The 21,016-nt window shown below is 38.8% G+C and overlaps 1 protein-coding gene across 7 annotated transcripts in view; it reads left to right on the plus strand.

Annotated features, from left to right (window-relative positions):
* Positions 1 to 21,016, plus strand: part of LOC144014513 (diacylglycerol kinase zeta-like) — an 84,387-nt gene that overhangs the window by 26,965 nt on the left and 36,406 nt on the right. For all 7 annotated transcript variants that reach the window (XM_077514472.1, XM_077514469.1, XM_077514471.1 and 4 more), the window contains 17 exons: positions 5,663 to 5,771; positions 6,039 to 6,134; positions 8,149 to 8,226; positions 9,831 to 9,887; positions 9,997 to 10,065; positions 10,159 to 10,230; positions 10,328 to 10,444; positions 12,407 to 12,478; positions 13,260 to 13,358; positions 13,475 to 13,557; positions 13,626 to 13,686; positions 14,251 to 14,364; positions 14,951 to 15,088; positions 16,076 to 16,154; positions 16,816 to 16,871; positions 19,504 to 19,566; positions 19,649 to 19,722. In XM_077514472.1, the coding sequence (XP_077370598.1) occupies positions 5,663 to 5,771; positions 6,039 to 6,134; positions 8,149 to 8,226; positions 9,831 to 9,887; positions 9,997 to 10,065; positions 10,159 to 10,230; positions 10,328 to 10,444; positions 12,407 to 12,478; positions 13,260 to 13,358; positions 13,475 to 13,557; positions 13,626 to 13,686; positions 14,251 to 14,364; positions 14,951 to 15,088; positions 16,076 to 16,154; positions 16,816 to 16,871; positions 19,504 to 19,566; positions 19,649 to 19,722 (1,437 nt within the window). The remainder of the gene's footprint in view (positions 1 to 5,662; positions 5,772 to 6,038; positions 6,135 to 8,148; positions 8,227 to 9,830; positions 9,888 to 9,996; positions 10,066 to 10,158; positions 10,231 to 10,327; positions 10,445 to 12,406; positions 12,479 to 13,259; positions 13,359 to 13,474; positions 13,558 to 13,625; positions 13,687 to 14,250; positions 14,365 to 14,950; positions 15,089 to 16,075; positions 16,155 to 16,815; positions 16,872 to 19,503; positions 19,567 to 19,648; positions 19,723 to 21,016) is intronic.

The following is a 21,016-nucleotide window of genomic DNA, read 5'->3' on the forward strand; positions in this document are numbered from 1 at the left end:
CACCAGGATGTCATCCAAGTAGACGAAGAGGAACGGCATGTCCCGGAGAACAGAGTCCATGAGACGCTGAAAAGACTGGGCCGCGTTTTTAAGGCCGAATGGCATCCTGAGAAACTCAAACAGTCCGAAAGGTGTTATCACAGCAGTCTTAGGCACATCGGCGGGGTGTACCGGAACTTGGTGATAGCCCCGTACCAAGTCCACCTTGGAAAACACCTTCGCACCTGCCAGGTGGGCAGAGCAGTCCTGTATGTGCGGGACCGGATAGCGATCGTGCGTCGTGGCATCATTGAGGCGGCGATAGTCTCCACACGGTCGCCAGCCGCCGTCCGACTTCGGAACCATGTGGAGAGGCGAGGCCCACGGGCTGTCCGAACGACGAATTATGCCAAGGCGTTCCATGTTGGCGAATTCGGACTTAGCTGTGGCCAATCTATCAGGGTTGAGGCGTCGGGCCTTAGCGTGAACCGGCGGGCCTACGGTCTCAATGTGGTGCTCGACCCCATGTTTGGCAGAAGTGGCTGCAAATGTAGGCGTGGTTAGGCTGGGGAATTCTCCAAGAAGCCGCGTGAACACGCCGTCATCTGAGAGCGGGCTGGCAAGGCCCTCAAACGTCTCCACATCACACCCACAAGCAACAGTGGAAAACGTCACAGCGTCCAACAGGCGGCCATTTTTAACATCCACCAGTAGACTGTGGGCACACAAAAAGTCCGCGCCAAGAAGGGGAAAAGAAATGTCCGCAGTGACAAAGTCCCAAGTGAACCGGCGCTCACCAAAACATACATCCACTGTCTTAGTGCCGTAGGTCCGGATCGGTGTATCGTTGGCCGCTGACAGGTGCGGGCCGTGAGTGCCCCCGGCAGCATCTTCAGCCGATGCAGGCAATACGCTTCTGCGGGCGCCGGAGTCACAAAGGAATTTGAGCCTGGAGAGGGTGTCCATGACAAATAGCAGCCGGCACTCTGCGCCCCCACTCACAGCTGCAACTGAGTGGAGGCGTCGCCGTTTCCCGACGCAACAAAGGAGCAAGGGGCGCGGCACCTCTTCGCCTTGGTTCCAAAACGTGCGTGAAAATAGCATAAGCCAGGGGCTGATCGGCCATCCACAGCAGCGCGTACCTTATGAGGTGCCGTTGTGGCCGCCGGGACTGGGAAGGCGCGTGCAGAGGCCAAGACCTCGTGGTTGTGACGCTGGGTGGCCAGGAAAAAACGGTCAGCTTCCTCCGCCAGAGCACGTGGCTCGGAGATGGTAGTGTTCGCTAGCGCTGTCTGGACATGAGGAGGCATGTGGCGCAGAAACAGTTCAATAAACAAAAAGTTCGGCTCCTCCGCGCCAAGCAGGTTCAGCATTTTTTCCATTAGCTCGGACGGCTTACTGTCACCCAGGCCCTGGATGGCGAAAAGGCGGCGAGCCCTTTCCGGTCGTGACAGCTCGAAGGTCTTAAGGAGGTACGCTTTGAGCCCCGCGTACATATCCCGTGCCGGGGGAGAGGTGATAAAACTCACGGCTCTGGCCGCTGTGGAGCTCCCGAGCGCGGCCACGACATGGTAGTAGCGCGTGGAATCGTCCGTAATTCCCCGGATGGCAAACTGAGCTTCAGCTTGTACAAACCACGTCGCCGCGGCCGACTCCCAAAACTCCGGTAACTTGAGACCAGCGGAGTTCGCCATGTCGCTCAATTCGATCAAATTCTCAGCCTCGGAAACGTCAACGAGGCGGATGTCGGGGTCACTAATGTAGCGAGCAGTGACGGGAGTCGAAGGCGGAGTGTTAAAGTCCATAGCCAAAGACTGGCGTTTTATTCACATCATCAACAACAACTCACACTGCGCGAGGTTCACAGACCTACCAACATTTGTTCTTTTATCCTTTCATCCTTTTATCCTTTCATCCCATCCAACTCCTCCTTCGTCCCAACGTCCCGTGGGTGAATTATGTTCTCATCACCACACGCTGTCATTTATGGAAATTGACGATTGTGAAAAACATATAGACCCATTCACTACTTAGTGTGATATGGCCGTGAATGTTATCGCCATTCAGTAGTACCGTTCACATTCCGTTAGCATAATGTAGCTACAATAGGCTGTTTTCACGCAGGAAAATAAGGCAACATTTAGCCTGATTGAAACGCCACGGAATGGAACGTCTGTTCTTCATAAAGTCATTCTGTTCGATTACATTCAACTTTGCCGCCCCTTTGACGCTAAATGTTGCCGTCCACCTCACTTTCACCCCAATAGTTACGACCGAGAAGTGATCGATCTTGAGGTTACTGCTATTTGAAAACAACACATTTTCTTCTAAATGTCAAGATACTCGCTTCTTACCTTTTGGAGTAGAAAGAAAGCCAGCTGTGAATCACTTTTCTAATCCAAGTCCGATCTCATCGCTCTCCACCGCTGAAATGTCAAACCAATGTTCACTCTCGTTCTTGCCCGGCGTCGGTCGCTATCAAGTTTAGATTATTATTTTTTTCTTGGCACTTGACATTGTTTTCTTTTTTTTTTAAGCAGCCTTCCGCGGAGTAAAAGCGGGTGTCTGGGGCAGCGAAAATCTGTACTAATTCCGTCTTCGCGACTACAGGAAACAACTAAGGAGAATGTGCATGACGTCACATCCCGCAGACAGAGGGCGGGAAATTTGAAGGATTCGGACCGGACGCTTCCTAAATAATATTGGCCAGAGGCTTGTAGGAGTACCCATTGTGAACAGCTAAGATGTTGATCTACTAATTAGAATATGTTTCAGTCATAAATGGTCAAATAAAAAAAGCTATTGTTAAGATATTTTTGGGGGAAATCCTCCATATAGTAGCTTTAAGACAGGGGAAATGAAAAGGCAAACATGCACTGCCGGTAAAAGAGTGAAGTGTGTTCTGTGTTCCAGCGTTATTTCGTTGTGCAAATGTATTTATCATGATCATACAAATATGTGATTATTTTAACCTTAAAAAATCTTGCGTTTTTTTCTGCCAAAAATACTATAGGATAAATTGAAATTTCGGGTTTGCTTCGGGCTCGGGCTGGGTCGGGCTTTAATGCCCATGGGCCTGTGTCGGGTCGGGCTGGATTTTTTAGGGTCGATCTTACCTCTAACTTGCTGTGATATCAAGTTTTGGCCACCATGTGCATGTCTGATGTTTCTCACCATGGTCCTCAGGGAGTTAGTGTGAATACTCAGACACATTGAAAATTAGGGAGAACAATGATTACATATGAATATAATCGGTACAATTAAATTAGTAACTTCATAAAGAAAAAATGATTGCAATAAGAGCAGGGGTGTCAAACTCATGTTAGCTCAGGGGCCACATGGAGGAAAATATGTGGGCCGAATTGGTAAAATAACGGGATATAACTTAAAAACAATCGCCGTCATTTATACACAGTTTTGTGGACCAGCCCTAAATTTACGGAGCTCAACTGTAATGTTGTTCCGAAAAATAACACAAATGCAAATGGAACGTGGCAACACTTTGCCGGTATATGTTCCGGACGTGTTAAATCGACCTGTTTTGCATATATATTGTTCCCAGAATGCATTGCATGGCGCAGTTAATGACGTTATAAGGACGCTAATCCTTGTCATAACTATTTGTGTTACCAGTAATTGAATTTGTGTCGTATTATTTAACACGTTTATGTTGGTCTATGATTAAAAATAATAATAATAATAATAATTAAACAAACCGTAACTTTAAGTTGTGTGTAAAATAATGACATCCAGGACGATTCCCCCGTACAAGTTGCATTGCTCATCTCAGGAGTGCTTCTGAAATTACAAATTTTATATATTTTGATTGTGGCTGGCTGATTAATTAGTCCGAAATTACAAATTTATTATTATTTTTTTTAACTTTACAAAATCATCTTGCGGGCCAGATTAAACCCCTTTGCGGGCCTGATCCGGTCCGCGGGCCGTATGTTTGACACCCCTGAGTAAGAGCATGCTGTTCACTAACTGAAGATTCGAAAAAACTGAAAACTGCAACAACCACAAGGAAAGGAGAAACTAAAAAGTGGCTTCATTGAAGGATTAGGAAAGCATACCCAGGAAGGAAATTATGACTATTATGGTGATGTCCATATATGACTAGAATTTCTCTTGAAAGTGTTGTTTGTTTATTCGTTTGTTTGTTGGTTTTATTCTGGTTAATGGATAAGGTGAATCATTTTGGTCGGTGGATGTTCCATTGATGTCATATTGACTCACAGTAAAAATAAATTACTTTAGCCACATTCTCAGCAAAATGTAATGGGTTCTTTCTTCGTCCTTGCACCACCTCCCTAAAGTTGCGTGGAAATTTGTTTTTGTGTGTATGTGTGTACACCCCCCACACACACACACACACATATATATACACATATATATATATATATATATATATATATATATATATATATATATATATATATATATATATATATATATATATATATATATTTATTAGGGGTGTGAATTGCCTAGTGCCTGACGATCGATTCGTATCACGATTCACAGGTCACGATTCGATTCGATACCGATTGATCCCGATAAGAATTTATAAGTTGATTGTTGCGATCTTTTTCCATTCAAATTTAGAAAATACTAATCAGTAAACTTGTAGAGTGTCAGATTTGTATGAAAATGTATTTATTTATTTATCTGAAACTTCAGTCTTATACAGGTTGTAATCCGTTTCATGTTTGAACAGCATTAAAATAAAATTTTCAGGCTTAATGTTCCGTTCATATAACATTCTTTCATGCTTAAGGTGTGAACCCTAATCCGAAGTAAGATGTTTTGTTGAATATTCATCCATTAAAAATGGAAGTTTAAAAATCGATTCAGCCGCCTAGTGAATCGATTCGAGAATTGCGCGATGTAGTATCGCGATATATTGCCGAATCGAGTTTTTTTAACACCCCTAATATATATATATATATATATATATATATATATATATATATATATATATATATATATGCATAATTCTATTAAATATAGCTGATCTTCTGCTTAATGCTTTACCAGTTCAAAATGACTATTGTGAGAAGGTCATTAAAACATCAAGGTAATGTAAACTACTAACTGGTACTTCTGCTACACACTACCTTGTTCTTGAAAAATTTCAAGTATAAAATGTTGTGCATGGTAGCATTTAGGGGTGTTAAAAAAAATTGATTCGGCAATATATTGCGATACAACAGCACGCAATTCTTGAATCGATCCAATAGGCAGCCGAATCGATTTTTTAACATCCATTATTGATGAAAAAATATTAAACGAAACGTCTTCACACCTTAAGCATGGAAGAATGTTATATTAATGGAACATTAAGCCTTAATATTTTATTTCAATGCTGTTCTAACATGAAAACATGGCTCACAGTTATAACACTGAAGTTTGAATCAATAAATAATAAATTGTCATACAAATCTTACAGCGTACATGTACAAGTTTACTGAATTGTATTTTCTAAATTGAGTAAAAGAAATCTTAACAATCGACTTGTAAATTCATATCGGGATTAATCGGTATCGAATCGAATCGTGACCTATGAATCGTGATACGGATCGAATCGTCAGGTACTAGGCAATTCACACCCCTAGTAGCATTGTCCAATAGAATGGTATGGCACCAGGTTTGATTTCCCACCTCTGTTTTCTGTTCCCAGAAAAGCAATAGCAAAATCTGGCCTGCACCATTTGCCCTGTCAACCCAGTACATCATCTTTAAACCGAACAGAACCAGAAGCGATTATCCGCAGCACTGTTGACTGGACTGTAAGTATATACAGTATACAGTAAATGGACAAATATACTGTATCTCAATTTCTTTTTCTTTCTTTCTTTCTTTTTCTTTCTTTCTTTCTTTCTTTCTTTCTTTCTCTCTCTCTTTCTTTCTCTCTTTCTTTCTTTCTTTCTTTCTTTCTTTCTTTCTTTGACTTCCTTCTCTCTCTCTCTCTCTCTCTCTCTCTCTCTCTCTCTGTGTATCTCTCTGTGTATCTCTAAACATTCTCTGTATCTAAACATGTTGGTTTGTCTGAACAGGAGTCTGCTCAGTATGGAGAACATATCTGGTTTGAGACGAATGTGTCTGGAGACTGCTGTTATGTGTCAGAACAACACTGTATTGGCAGAGCACAGGTTCGTATTGCATGTGAGAATCTTGTCATTACCCCCACACCTACTCTGTCTATCCGTCCATTTGTCTGCCTGCCCATACCTCCCTATCTGTCTATCTGCCCCCCATATTGATTTTGTGTCTTGACCGTCTGTCTGTCTCTCCATCCGCCCCCATCGCTCCATTCCTTCCATGCTTGTTGTTCACATGGTGAACTGTGTGCTTGTGTGCAGTTATCGTACACTCCCTTTGAACAGTATTGGAACAGTGAGGCCAGTGCAGCTGTAACCTTCAGACATTTGCGTTTGACGTAAAAAAAAAATAAATGTTGATAATATGAAACCAGTTCTACATTTCATCTTTTACTTCTTGGTGTTTACGTTCAGATCTACTATATAACTTTAAAGATGCCACCTTTTGTTTGCACCCACCTTTTTTTCATATGGAACGTGATTGTCCTATTGGCTTCACTAAACATGGACTACCGTATTTTCCGCACTATAAGGCGCACCTTCAATGAATGACATATTATAAAACTTTTTCCATATATAATGTGCTACAGTAGAGGCTGGGGTTACGTTATGCATCCATTAGATGGTGCTGCGCTAAAGGGAATGTCAACAAAACAGTCAGATAGGTCAGTCAAACTTTATTAATAGATTACAAACCAGCTTTCTGACAACTCCATTCACTCCCAAAATAAATAAACAGCTGTTTTATTATTTTCTCTAAGGTAAAGTATTAGTATTAGCTTGCGATCCAAGATGGTGGGATCTTCTGCGCATGCGCGTCACCGATCGTGCAGGGTCACCGATAGCGTCTTGACAGCGAGACCTGTTGCAGCTCAATATTGATCCATATATAAGGCGCACTGGATTATAAATCAGCTTCTGAAGAAATTCAAGGCTCTTAGGTGCGCCTTAGAGTGCGGAAAATACGGTATGCTCTATCTGACAACAATTGTTTCCTCACATCACAGGAGGATATACAGAAATCTATCAGGATAGGAAGAGAAACTTCAATACAGAGATAGAATTCACATTCTGGGACAAATGTATATGGAATGATGATGTGACAAATATGAACCTTTACCAAAGTGACGGAAACTCAAAACTTTTTAGAAAGAACTGATCTGCTTATGACCTCAAACACAAATGAAACAGTGAAGCTAATGTCATGATGTGAGATTTTATAGTTTCTGCTTGCTCATTAATCTTCATGGATGTAAGACATAATGGTAGCAGCAAATGGAACTCAGAACTCGGCAGAAACCTTTTCTTCTAACTGATTTTTCATCAATATAGCATGATTATAATACACAGTATATTACTAAAAAGGTTTTAGACTGGTTAAGTCAATATCCAGACTTAAACCCTATTTTACCTGCTAAAGAAGAGCTTGAAGAACAACTAGCAATGACAAAAGATTACAGGCTCGATGCATTTTTTTTTTTTGCAAGGAAAGGATCCATCCATCCATCCATCCATCCATCCATCCATCCATCCATCCATCCAACCAACCAACCAACCAACCAACCAACCAACCAACCAACCATCCATCCATCCATCCATCCATTTTCAATGACACACATCCTGTTAAGTATCACGGGGTGCTGCAGACTTTCACAGCTTGCTTTGGGCGAATATGGCACATATCGAAACGAACAACCATTCACACTCACATTTACACTATCACAGAGTGGGAACTGGACCCATGCAGCCTGCAACATTGTCAAGCGAATGTACCAGTACACCATCAATGACTGCAAGCAAATGTTGTTTTTATTTTTATTTTTTTTAAACTAAGTATTACTCTAATCTTCTGCTTTTTAGTCTAACTGAAACTTTAGTTTGCTTACAGTTCCCATGCTTTTGGAGGGGAGTGTATATCAAGCTCTATATCATGATTCATCTGGTATAGGATTTGTTCATGCTGGATCAGTGTAGGACTGAGAAGATTTAGGTGTTTACTTGATAATATGCTGCCATTGTATTGTGAAAAGTGAATCGACAACTTATCATTTCTTATTCTCCACAGCAAAAGTCGTTCACCCGGAGAAAGTGTGCTGCCTGCAAGATAGTTGTCCACACAGTCTGTATAGAACAACTGGAAAAGGTAGTTTAATTTAATTTTGTCCATTTCTGTTCAGAGTTTATCTATCTTCGTGGGTGTCACTAACTACCATTTTAATTTTGCATGTGGATGTACGGGCGTACGTTCATAGCTGTACATACAGTACTCACACATACCCATGTGAACAAAATTCTTGGTACAATTGTAGGGAACAAGCCCTGTTGCGAATAGCAAATAAAATGTCAACTAAAGGCACTCTGATGTTATTTTCAGTCGACAAGTAGGAGGCAAAATAGCATCCCCTTAAGATGGATAAAAATGCAATATTAATCAGGATACTGTGTTTAGACGAGTGTGGGTGCACAGAACATTATTCTAAAGATTTTTTATTTATTTTTTTTTAACTGGACTTCCATGAAATTCAAAGAAGGACATGATGATACTGGCAAAATGGAGGATTGTGATTGAGCCCTCAAAGAGGAGGGTCAGATAAAGGTGAAGAGAAGGATTAGTTTAAACCCTCATGTCATCCTTATTGTGCACAAATGAGAGGCACCTCACACAAGGCACCAATATGTTTTCCACAGGCAGCACCATTATGATTCATTGCAAAGGTACCAACTATTAGACTTTTAAAAAGATGAACCATAATTAGTAGGGGTGTTAAAAAAAATCGATTTGGCGATATATCGCGATACTACATCGCGCGATTCTCGAATCGATTCAATAAAAAACAACAACTTTTTTTTCTTTTTTCTTTTTTTAGACCTCAGAATTGTTCATTCGGTAGTCTTACCGATTCAACGTCTTATCATCATTGCCTTTTTATTTTTTTTTTGTGTGTGTGTGTGTGAATCGATTTTTAAACTTCCATTTTTAATGGAAAAATATTCAACAAAACGTCTGACTTCGGGTTAGGATTCACACCTTGAGCATGGAAGAATGTTATATGAACGGAACATTAAGCCTTAATATTTTATTTTAATGCTGTTCAAACATGAAACAGATTACAACCTCTATAAGACTGAAATTTCAGATAAATAAATAATACATTTTCATATAAATCTTACACTCTACAAGCGTACTGATTAGTATTTTCTAAATTTGAATGAAAAAAAATCGCAACAATCGAGTTATAAATTCGTATCGGGATTAATCGGTATCAAATCGAATCGTGACCTGTGAATCGTGATACGAATCGAATCGTCAGGTACTAGGCAATTCACACCCCAATTCACATCATAAATGGTTATTACGGTAATTGTATTTGAAGAAAAATAGTTGAATCGTCATCACATTACCTCAGGACCACAATGAATCAGTGGACATCACTGATTTTGTCTACATCATTCTCAATCTTAAACTTTATAAAATGTTGAAATATTTTTGGGGGTGGCTTCAGTTATGATACAATCCATGTACCCTTTGAATAGTGGTGGTTCAGTATATTATTGTCTGTGTAAATCCCAAATTGTAGATCAAATGTTTGTGCAGTTGTACCACATTATGAGCAGTTATTGTATATGCCTGAATGTCTCACTGGAATCTCTTATGTAGTAATATGGCTGTGAGTTTTTTGTAAATGATTCATAAGATACAGTACATTACTTTGTTCACGCTTGCACTCTTCCTGTACTCTTTTCTAGATTAATTTCAGATGCAAGCCATCTTTCAGGGACTCGAGTTTAAAAAACGTCCGAGAGGTGAGTTCTGGAAATGTGTTAAGTGGCGCATTGCTTACGGAGATCAGGGATAAAAGGGAACTGTTAGGTGACAACTAATGTCCTTACCTTTTGTCTTTTTGCATTCCAGCCCAACGCTGTTCGTCATCACTGGGTGCATCGAAGAAGACAGGAGGGAAAATGTAAACAGTGTGGCAAGGTGGGTGGTAATGTTTTGTTTGTCTTTAAACCCTACATTGTTAGGAGTCTAATGATGTTTTATTATTTTTTTATTTATCGTTTTGACCTTCAGGGCTTCCAGCAGAAGTTTGCTTTCCACAGTAAAGAAATTGTTGCCATTAGCTGTTCTTGGTGTAAACAGGCGGTGAGCATGCCTAATCTTATATTATTAATAAAAAGCAATTGCACAATTAATTTAAAATAGTGGTTTTGTCATGAAGAAATGTATTTCCCTGTTTTAGTTTCACAACAAGGTGTCCTGTTTCATGTTGCCCCAAATTGAGGAGGTTTGTCCAATAGGAGCCCACGCTGCCCTTATTGTTCCACCCTCATGGATTGTTCGAGTCCGACGTTGCCAGGTAGGAGTTGTTGATAGCTTGTTTACAGCCTGTTGGTTCATATTATGTGTCAAGTGCTGCTGGTAGAAATGTACAGTGTAACACTTGCTTCAGACATCTCCAGACTTATGCCTATATAGTGCACAAACAAACATATAAGCACACACATTGCCCTGATTTCAAACACCATCAGCATGAATGTAGCAAGAACTGTCAGTATGTTTACTTACACATTAATCCACATAATTCCCAACACTTTTTCACGCGTCTCTGTGACATTACGATTTACATACACTGGGTGTAAAACTATGATGTTCTTTTCAGCCGCTTTAGCTGTGGAGATTCAACAAGCATCATGCGCTATGTTACTGTAGCTGCCAGTTTGTCATAGTTGTGTGTTTAAAGTGGTAACTTTCACTTAGCCATATTTTGTAACTATGCACTGTGATGTTTTATGCCCTTGTGGTTATGAGGACATTCAAAGGCAGAGAGAGAGAGAGAAAAAAAAGCATGCTCCCTGAGGGTGCCAACACAATACTTTTGAAGGACCTCACAGAATGCTTGTGTGATAATCAAAAGCAAAGTCTTCTCTGATAATTCAGATTCAGACAACTTTATTCATCCCACATGAGGCAGTTTATTAGAGCTACCCAGTTTACATACATACATACTTGCGGTTAGTGCATAACTAAATGAATATTATATATGAAGAAACACATTAATACTGACTGAAGTTAATTTTGATGACTTTCTGCTGTGCAGGCTATTATTTTTTTATATGCATTTTCCATGGTCCATATTGGGGTTAATACAAAACAAACGATTGAACACGGTGTCATCACAGCTGCACACATTGCATTTCAGTTAATGCAGAGCCCCAGTTATAAGAGGGTGTGCACACTGGTGCAACTATATTTACTCAGTTGTTTACTACGATAGTAAATTAGTTGTTCGTACCAATTAATAAAAATAATTTCATGGCAGTTTCAACAGTGTTCCACACTCATACAGACAAAAACGTTAAAATTTTAAACAGCTCAGCAGAGTCAAGAGTGAATAACAATGTGTAATGTTGATACACTGATTAACACCGCCCTCACCCATAGATGGGGTTTTGTTTACTGTAAATTCTTGTTCAATATTTATTTGGAAATGTTATGATAACTCAATAATGATTGTGTTTTGTTGGAAATATTTTTGTATTATACAAAAAGGATAGTAGTACAGTGGTCCCTCGTTTTCCGCTGGGGTTAGGTTAAAAAAAAAATACCCGCCATAAATGAAATCCGCAAAGTAGTTAGCTTTATGTTTTACATTTATTATAAAAGTTTTAAGTAGTGTTGTTCCAATACCGTTTTTTGGCTCCTGATACCGATACCCAGCTTTGCAGTATCGGCCGATACCGATACCATACTGATACCTAAGGTTTTTTTTTTTTTCCTCAACATGAAAAAGCTGTCCTGCCATTGGCTCAGAGCATTCAAGGGCCAATAGGATATCTTAGATCGGCATGCAGTGAGCATGTCACATATCGGTGAATGTCGTGCACGAGCAAGACACAAGATGCTGCATCCAAAATCCGATATTAGCTTTGCAATTAATGGTGTCGGCATGTTACTTGTGAATAGTCACCGATACCGAATACCACTGTTTTAATGCAGTAGCCGATACCAGTATCGGTATCGGAACAACACTAGTTTTAAGGCTTTAAAACGGCGAGGCCGCGAAAAGTGAACTACGTTATAGCGAGGGAAGACTGATTTAAACACTCCGAAAAATATTATATAGCCATATTTGCCACAAAAATAAACATTTGTTACATACATTTTGAATTTGCTTGTGTTCTGTCAGTCGAGTTCTATCCATTTCCCACATACATGGATGGATAGATAGATTTATGAATGACTGGAGTAAAATGTTGTAAATATCAGCAGATAAAAATTTTACACAGCGTCCTTGAACTTATGCTGTGCTTTCAAACAGGCATCTATGAAGTCAAGTAAGAAGAAAAAAAGGACATCCTTCAAGAGAAAAAGCAGTAAAAAAGGAACTGAGGTACAGTAGCTGCATTTACGACCCTTGACAATGCCACACAAAGACTTTCTGCTTTGTAACATTGATGTTTTTCACCACAAGAGTTTTTTTTTATTTTTTTTATATAAATCCATATAGGACAATGTGTATTTTGTGCTTAACTCATTCACTGCCTTTGACAAGTATACTTGTCAATTATATTTCTTAGAGCGGGGATGGATGGGGGATAATCTGAAAATCTGTAAATGTCAAACTTGGAAACAACTTTACTGATGCCCAACCACCGGTAGATGACCCAATTTTATACGAAGTAAACACAGTTTCAGAGTCCATGGAAGTCGAGGCTGTATTTTGGCAAACCTACATTTTTCTACTGTCAATTATAAAAGAACGGGGCGAGGCAAAAAGTAGGGAGTCTATTCTGTCATTTGGTAGATTCGGTTTATATATAATTATTGAACGTAATATCGTGTGGGTATTGAAAATTTTGAAATTTTCTAAAATGGCTGGCAGAGGCATGACATTGTTTGGTATCTGGGAATTTTGTCCTGTATTTCTTAAGAGTTTCTTTGAGCTCTATTTTCACTTTTTTTTTTTTTTTTATTGCTCTGACACTTATTTATTAATCCATATTATTGTGCTTCCATTTTTTTCTCCCTTGCATTTGGACCCCATGATGACTTACTTCTCTGTATCTTTTACACACAATTCTGTGGGAATTATTATTTTTAGCTGCTTATGAGGAGGATAAGTGGTTCAGAAAGTGAGTGAGTGAATGAATGATTGTTTTGTTTACTCACAGGATGTACGACAGTGGAAACCTTTCATCATCCGACCCATTCCTTCCCCCTTGATGAAACCACTGGTGGTGTTTGTCAACCCCAAAAGTGGAGGAAACCAGGTATTGGAGATATTTTCTCAAATAGATTCTGTATTTGTCAGAGTACTGCCTGGTCTTTGAATCTGATAATCATTTTTATATTTATTCATTTATTTATTTTTTTACACATCTGACAGGGCACAAAAATCCTTCAGTCTTTCATGTGGTATTTGAACCCAAGGCAGGTTTTTGACCTGAACCAGGGAGGACCCAAAGAGGGGTAACTCTTCACTGAAGTATTCAAATATGCTCTTGTTATTTACCACTAACTTGTTTGAAAACATTTAGCTTGGAGTTGTACCGGAAAGTTCACAACCTGAGGATTCTGGCCTGTGGAGGAGATGGAACTGTGAGTACTTGAAGAAAACGCACAAATCACACACACCATTTTCATGATCCAGATATATATGCACACAGCCTTCTGCAAAATTACGACCAGTTCCGCAATGGAATAACTAATGCTGCAGGTACAGCGGCATTAAATATACTGCCTCTACAAAGATAATAATGTTAAGTTTTGATTGACTTTCACATTGCATTCTTGGTAAATTGGCCCATTACAGCAGAGCCTTGATTTACTCGTTTATCCACAGAATTCTACTGTGCAGGTTTTGACATGCCGTGTTTTTGTAGCGCAGGCATGTCCAAACTGTGGGGCCATTTGTGACCTGCCTTCTATTTTGTAGCAACTTGCGCCACATATAAAAATTGATCTGCATTGAAATAATTTTCTCTCTACACTGCAAATCTTTACCTAGATTGTTTGTTTTAAACTTTGCATTCTGGTTGTGATTAGCGACTTTCTGCCAAAGTTCCGCCTCTAATACTACGTCAGAAGTTGTGAAATTCCTAGGTTGACACCGCATATGTACCTTACTTGCGGATGTGTGTGTGCATGTGCGTGCAAAACCAGGTGGGGTGGATTCTGTCCTGCCTTGATGAACTTGGGTTGAATCCTCAACCTCCTGTTGCAGTATTACCACTTGGGACAGGAAATGACCTTGCTAGGACTCTCAACTGGGGAGGGGTGAGTCCAAATAGGAGAAGTGGCAAGAGTATTTAAACTACTTAAAAGTATAGAGTAGTAAACGTGCATAGATAATTGTTTTTGTTTTTTCTCTCTTTTGGCTGGCATAGGGCACAATAAATTTGCAACACAATCTGTTGCATCATAGTTGTCAGTGCTCCCTAGTTCATATTCTTCTGTCACTGTTGTCCCTATTTTTTTTCTCGCCTTATGTCAATCAGTCAAACAAAATCTAAACTAGTTGACTTGACCTGTCTCTTTAGAGCATCATTTTTTCCCCCCCGTTTTGTTATTTGTTGCCTTCTTGTGGTTTAGATCAGTGGACGTAGTTAATATTTGTCAACTGTGGGCCATTTGAGACTCTTTTATGATTAAGGGCTATTTAAATAAATTTGACTTCTCTTGTTGAGGTTGACACAGTAGCAAGCCCGTTTGGAAAAGTAAGAAGTAGAAAGTCCAGGTCCATGTTTTCAAATGTAGTAAAAATAAGAAATGATCTTAAAAAGAGGCAGTCAATTTAAGTGCGGATACCTGAAAACTCTACTCAAGTAAATGTATTGTGTTTTTCTATATGTTTTGTGCACAGGGCTATACAGATGAACCCCTGTCCAAGATCCTGTCTCATGTTAAGGACGGAACTGTGGTCCAGCTTGACAGGTGGAATCTACAAGTTGAACCCAACCAGAGTGTAGCGGCTGAGGTGGATGAGCAGCAAAGTGATAAGGTTTGGTGTAAAACATTATCACCATTAACTTTTGAAACACAGCTGCATTGTAGATCCGTAGTGATAGAGAGAGACTCCCCTGGACTGTTTGGTGGTAAAAAAAACAAAAAACAAAAAAAAAAACAATTGGATGAATGAAAAAGTTCCATGTAGTCACCTCAATCAGAATGAAAATGCTGAATCCGAATGGAATTTCATTCGAAATCAAAGGGATGGTATATTCCTTTTGTGAGTCCAAATGAGTCATGTAAACACTTCAATCGGAACGGCGAGGCTGCGTACGGTATCACATGCTCTGACATAAATGCGTCGTGACGTTGGCGTTTCCATACGTAAAAATGGCGGCGTCTTGCCAAAAGCTCGTCTGCGAGGGGAGAACTGTTTTTTTTTTTTTAAGTACTTGGAACTTGTTTTTATCAAGATGTTGCTTCAATAAAAGTGTTAAAACTATCACAACTGCTGTGCTAAATGACGCATGAACTCATTCTTGATAAATCACATGATCGATATCAGTGCGTGCTTTTCATGGCTGCCGTGGGGCTGATCTGATTAAAGGAGTGAAGCATGGAAACGGCAGGTCGGAATGAATCATGTCACGTAAACGGGTGACCACAGATCTTCATTCGGAATGATTTTAATCTGAATAAGTAAAAAGGCTCGATGTAACCCTGGCTATGGTTAAGTACAGTTTAGAAAACGTGCTTCATAAAAAAAAAAAACATGGATTAATCATTATAACATTTAGAGCAAAAGCAAGTAGCCCGCTAGCTCCATGATTCATCATAAGTACAAGAATATCATTCACTCTGTAAAAGAAAAATATTGTTTTCATTAATGTAGTAATGGATGGCTAGATGGATAGATGTATTAAATGGATACATTACAAATATTACAGAGTTTTTGTTCACTTTGTGTTTTATTGAAAACTGTGCAATAAGAGTAAACATTCTTGTTCAATTGTATGTTATTGTGTGTATGCTCCCTCAGCTTCCCCTGGATGTGTTCAACAATTACTTCAGTCTTGGCTTTGATGCACATGTGACCCTAGAGTTTCATGAATCAAGAGGTATGTCACCAAATTAAATCCAAGTCTTTCTTGACAAAAAGAAGCTGATTGGATGAGGGTTGTGTGCATCACCATTATGCCAACATTAGATCTTATAAGCGACGTCTTTATCTGATAAAACTAAACTGTGTTTCTACTTGCAGTGTAGGAGGGATGGGGATTTGTGGGTCAGTAAATGACTTGATTTGATGCTATACTGGTTTTTAATGAGGCAGCATGGTGACCCAGTACTGAGCATGTCAGTCTCACATTTCTAAAGTTTGGTGTTAGAATTTAGACGTACTTCCTTGTGGAGTTTGCATGTTTTGCCCCCGTTTTTCTCCAGTTACTCTGGCTTCCTCTCACACTACACAGATATGTTTTCATTCAAGACTGACTAGTCCATAGGTGTGAATTTTTGTTTGATATTTTGATCCATGTACCACAGGAATGCAGAGAAATGCAAACCTTACTTATGGGGTAATGGTGTTCTTGTTTGAGCCTGCAGCACCTAAAGCACGCCCCCTAGTTGCTACATTTATCCCAATTCAGGACTCTGATTGCTCCATTCATTCATGCTTCTAATTGCGTGTTTGACTTGAAGTATTGGAGGAAATGTGTTCTGTATTTATTCTATTTTGTATCTGATGATTATACCTATGCATGTTTGTCATTGTTTTAGAAGCCAACCCAGAGAAGTTTAACAGTCGTTTCAGGAATAAGATGTTCTATGCTGGGGTGAGTGTAATGCAATCTGTCAAATTGTCAAATATTTATTTATTTATTTATTTTTTTAATCATCACTTTAAAATAAAATCTTTGCTAAAGATGCCATCTTTTATGTCAAGTTAGACTTTAGGAAGTGGTTACTATACTATACTATACTATACTATACTATACTATACTATACTGATACTGTACATATTTCCACAAATTTCTCCTTTTTTTCCAACCCTTATATAATGTACATTGTACAGCACTGTTAATTCCAATCCTTACTCCAAAACTACCTTTTACTTCTAATTCATGTTAAGTAAATTGGCATTGAAAATCACTGCAAATCTGAATTATTTGTCATTCAGCTTTCCATTTGAAGGCTGTTTGACAGCAGCCGAAAGCATTAAAACGAGATAAAAGTATAAGCTTAACTTGGCATTTGGATGAGTCATAGCAGCCCTGTGTGGCATACAGCTTGAGTTTTAGGTACGTCTCCTCAACAGTGTTTTTTACTTCATGTGGTAAACATTACTGTAATCGCAGTTGTTTTGTACATTTTTATATCGAGCAAGATAACAGAATATTCTCTGCTGTGCTAATTTTTGTAGCATTTTTTAAAGTCTTTATTATCATTGTAACAGTAGCATAGACATTGCTGTGCATTCTCCTAAGATGCTATAAAAAAAACATTAAAAGCTCACGCAGTAAATAACAAGAGAATCCTTATTGCTAATATTATCTTAAAATCAATTTTCTTGATGTACTGATTTGATTAGATCATTATTTATCTTGAACAAGTACAATAAAAGTAAATAAACAAGCTCATACAAAGTGTTCGGTTTCGAGAAGGGGCAGAAGAACGCCAAAGCTGATTTATTATAATATGGAGGATTCTCTGTCATTGCCATGGTAACCACATATTAATGTATTGATTGTAGCTGAAAAAAATACAAATAGGGTCAAATAATTTGGATGCTAACACAGGTTTTTTTGTTTTGTTTTGTTTTTGTTTTTGTTTTGTTTTGTTTTTTTTAAATGAGGAGAGGAGCTTCTCCATTGCCATGGTAACCCCGGACCATCTGCTTTCGTCCATCTGGTCTATTAAATATCAGTGGACTGTAAGCCCAAGTTTACACATAGAAACAATCAGACTGTTTTTGTCTCCCTTTTGCCTCTTCCCGACCAAGGATATTAAATACTAGGGCTGGGAATCTTTGACTGTCTCACGATTCGATTCGATTACGATTTTTGGGTCTACGGTTCGATTCAGAATCGATTTTCGATTGTCGATTCAAACGATTTTCGATTCAAAATTATTTGATTGACAAATGATTTCTGCTTCAATTTACAGATATGCACAACATTGTCATGATCTACTCCTACTCTTTTTTTTGTTTTTTTTGTTTAAACATTTATTAATTTTGTATTGTAAGTGCCTTTTTCCACAAAAACAGCATGTGGGCTACAACTGCCTTTTCCCCTTCTTCTTTATTTCTAATTTAAATAAAATCGATTTTTGGATATTAATATCGATTCGATTCGATTAATAAATGAGAATCTCGATTCTTTTATGAATAAATTTTTTGGCACACCCCTATTAAATACCTAACTATAATTTGTCTTATAAGAATGTCCTATAAAATATCCTTCTGTCTGTGGTTTGCGATGTGTTAAGAGTTGATTTGTCTCGATAATAGTGTCCAAAATAGGTCAGGCCAACAATCTGAAATTTGAATCTTGTTCAATATGTACAACCAAAAATCTTGACGTGTGTGTAAAGCCAACTATACTAAAAATCATTTGGCTCTCTGAACAACTGCAACGTGAACGGAATGCAACCAAACATAGCAGCGACAAAGCTGCCGAACAAGGAAATGGCATTAAATAAAACAAAAGCCTGTTGTTTTTTGTATAAAAGTGGTTTCCCCAAAGTGAGTCTTTTTAGCCATCAATGCTTCCTCCTCCCATCATGATCAGAAAACACTTGGGGTGCTTGAAGCGCTTAGTTTTGAGATCAATCATGGGAGAAAATCTTATTATGGGAGGATAATCGGGGCAGGCCATACACAATATGACCAAAACTGAAAGGGCTGATACAGTACATTGTTGTTTATTGCATTTTTTAAATAAAATATCATGTGTACAGGCAGTGATTATATTCCAGGTCAAAATCCCCAATACAGACAGACCATAACATTTTTATTTTTTTTTAAATAGCTCCACCCCTCCCACATGCCTTAAACACATTTGGATTGTGGTGTGCGATGAGTGTGCTCATTGCCTTTGTACTGTATTTCTCTGTTCTGTTCGCTTGACAACCAATAGCTACTTTCACGACATTGGTGCCATCTTGTGGCATTTAAGACTATTAAAGCGCACGTAAATGGAATTTGTGAAGAGAGCCATGAATATGAATGTAGTGACTATTGTGACAAAATTTCTCGGGAGTGCTTGCTGTTTGTATTCCAGTGTGAGTTATATTGTGAATAAGATAATGAGCACATCTGTCAATGTGCTGAAACTTTGATACTTTGCTTATTAATGCCTGGTAACACTGATTAAGTACAGCCAGAGATTTTGCAGCGTCTGAGTGTGACCGCTGAAGCAATGCAGAATGAACATTTATAGATGTATGTTTGTGACTGCCATTCAGACTGCATTCTCGGATTTCCTTATGAGAAGCTCCAAAGACCTGTCGAAACACATTCGAGTTGTGGTGAGTAGCTGCCAATCAAGGTGTTGCCTCTGTTGTAAAAGCACTGCCACTCATTTGTGTGTTTCTGCATGCTTGTCTACAGTGTGATGGGACCGATTTAACATCAAAGGTTCAGGATTTAAAGCTACAATGTCTGGTTTTTCTCAACATCCCCAGGTTTGTTGCAATAGCTCCCACTCTTTTCAGAACATATCGGTAATTACTACTGGGCCTGCATTTTCTTCTTGCCCATTAATAGCTTTGCAGTATTAAATACAAAAGGTGCAAGGACAACACAAGGGCTTAATGAGAGAGTTTATTTAAAAAAAAAAAAAAAAGTTCAGCATACCAAATTTTTTTAAGGCTTTGCTTTATCTTCGAAGCGCCATTTGCAGTCTAAACAGCTTTGAGTCTTACTCATTATCTTAATCATAACTCAACCACACAGCATCCTACAGACACAGCCGCATGAAGAAGAAAAAAAGCTTCAAACTAAGCAAAATTGAAAAGGCAAACCACGGAGTGGATATTGGGGAAACTTTGATTATTGAAAGCTTGGTTGGGGATTTGCTGACTGGTCCATGTGAGCTGTTCTAGGTCATTTGAGGGAATCCCACATTTTGAAAACACCCATCATAAACAGTCATCTGATGAAACCAAAACCACATGGTATTCTAGTCGAGCACTTAAAAAATAAAATAGTCCTAATATTAAACAACATAAAAATCAAGATCCAGGCCAGAATTTTAGTGTCCTCAATATCTTTTTCTCAAATTTTGGTTTACCCACTTGTTCTGTACAATGTGTCATACTGAGAGTTTGCATCTCTATCTAATGAAATGTGCGATGTCGCATGCCAGTCTTGTAGTGGATCTCATTGGATTGTGCAGGTTCTTTCACTGATTTGAAAGTAAACGTGCAATTTTTTTCACAGTTCATAAGGTTTTGTTCCCATGTGTCTTAGTAAAATGTCCTACCTTTTTACATCTATCTTGAACTCAACCTGCCTAAGGGAGGAATTGCATCTCTTGCTAACAAGCCACTGCTCAGCATGCCCTCTACTTTGCCCAACAGTCGAGAATGTACCTCATGAATGTGTTTCCATGTATTTAGGCCATTGTTTGAAAATAATCACTAGGGCTGGGTATCGTGTTCAGTTCGATTCAATTAACCTCACTTCAGTCCAATATTGATTAATTATGGAACATCAATTCTTCTTCAATATCAAGGACTTAATAAAAACTCCACAAACATTAAATTCCAAATTCAATTTTGCGGCGGCAGTAACTGGTTAAATGATTTAGTTTATTAATGAAAGTAACATGTTATAATCACGAAGTGTTACACAAACATTGACATCAGCAAGGATGGGATGAGAATATTTTCATAATTCTAAATTTCAAGAAAATGGTAAGATCCAAGAAAAAAAAATCTGACCTTTAAAATATTATTTTCTTTTGAATTTATGGGA

The sequence above is a fragment of the Festucalex cinctus genome, chromosome 2 (assembly GCF_051991245.1).
Source record: "Festucalex cinctus isolate MCC-2025b chromosome 2, RoL_Fcin_1.0, whole genome shotgun sequence".
NCBI lineage: Eukaryota > Metazoa > Chordata > Actinopteri > Syngnathiformes > Syngnathidae > Festucalex > Festucalex cinctus.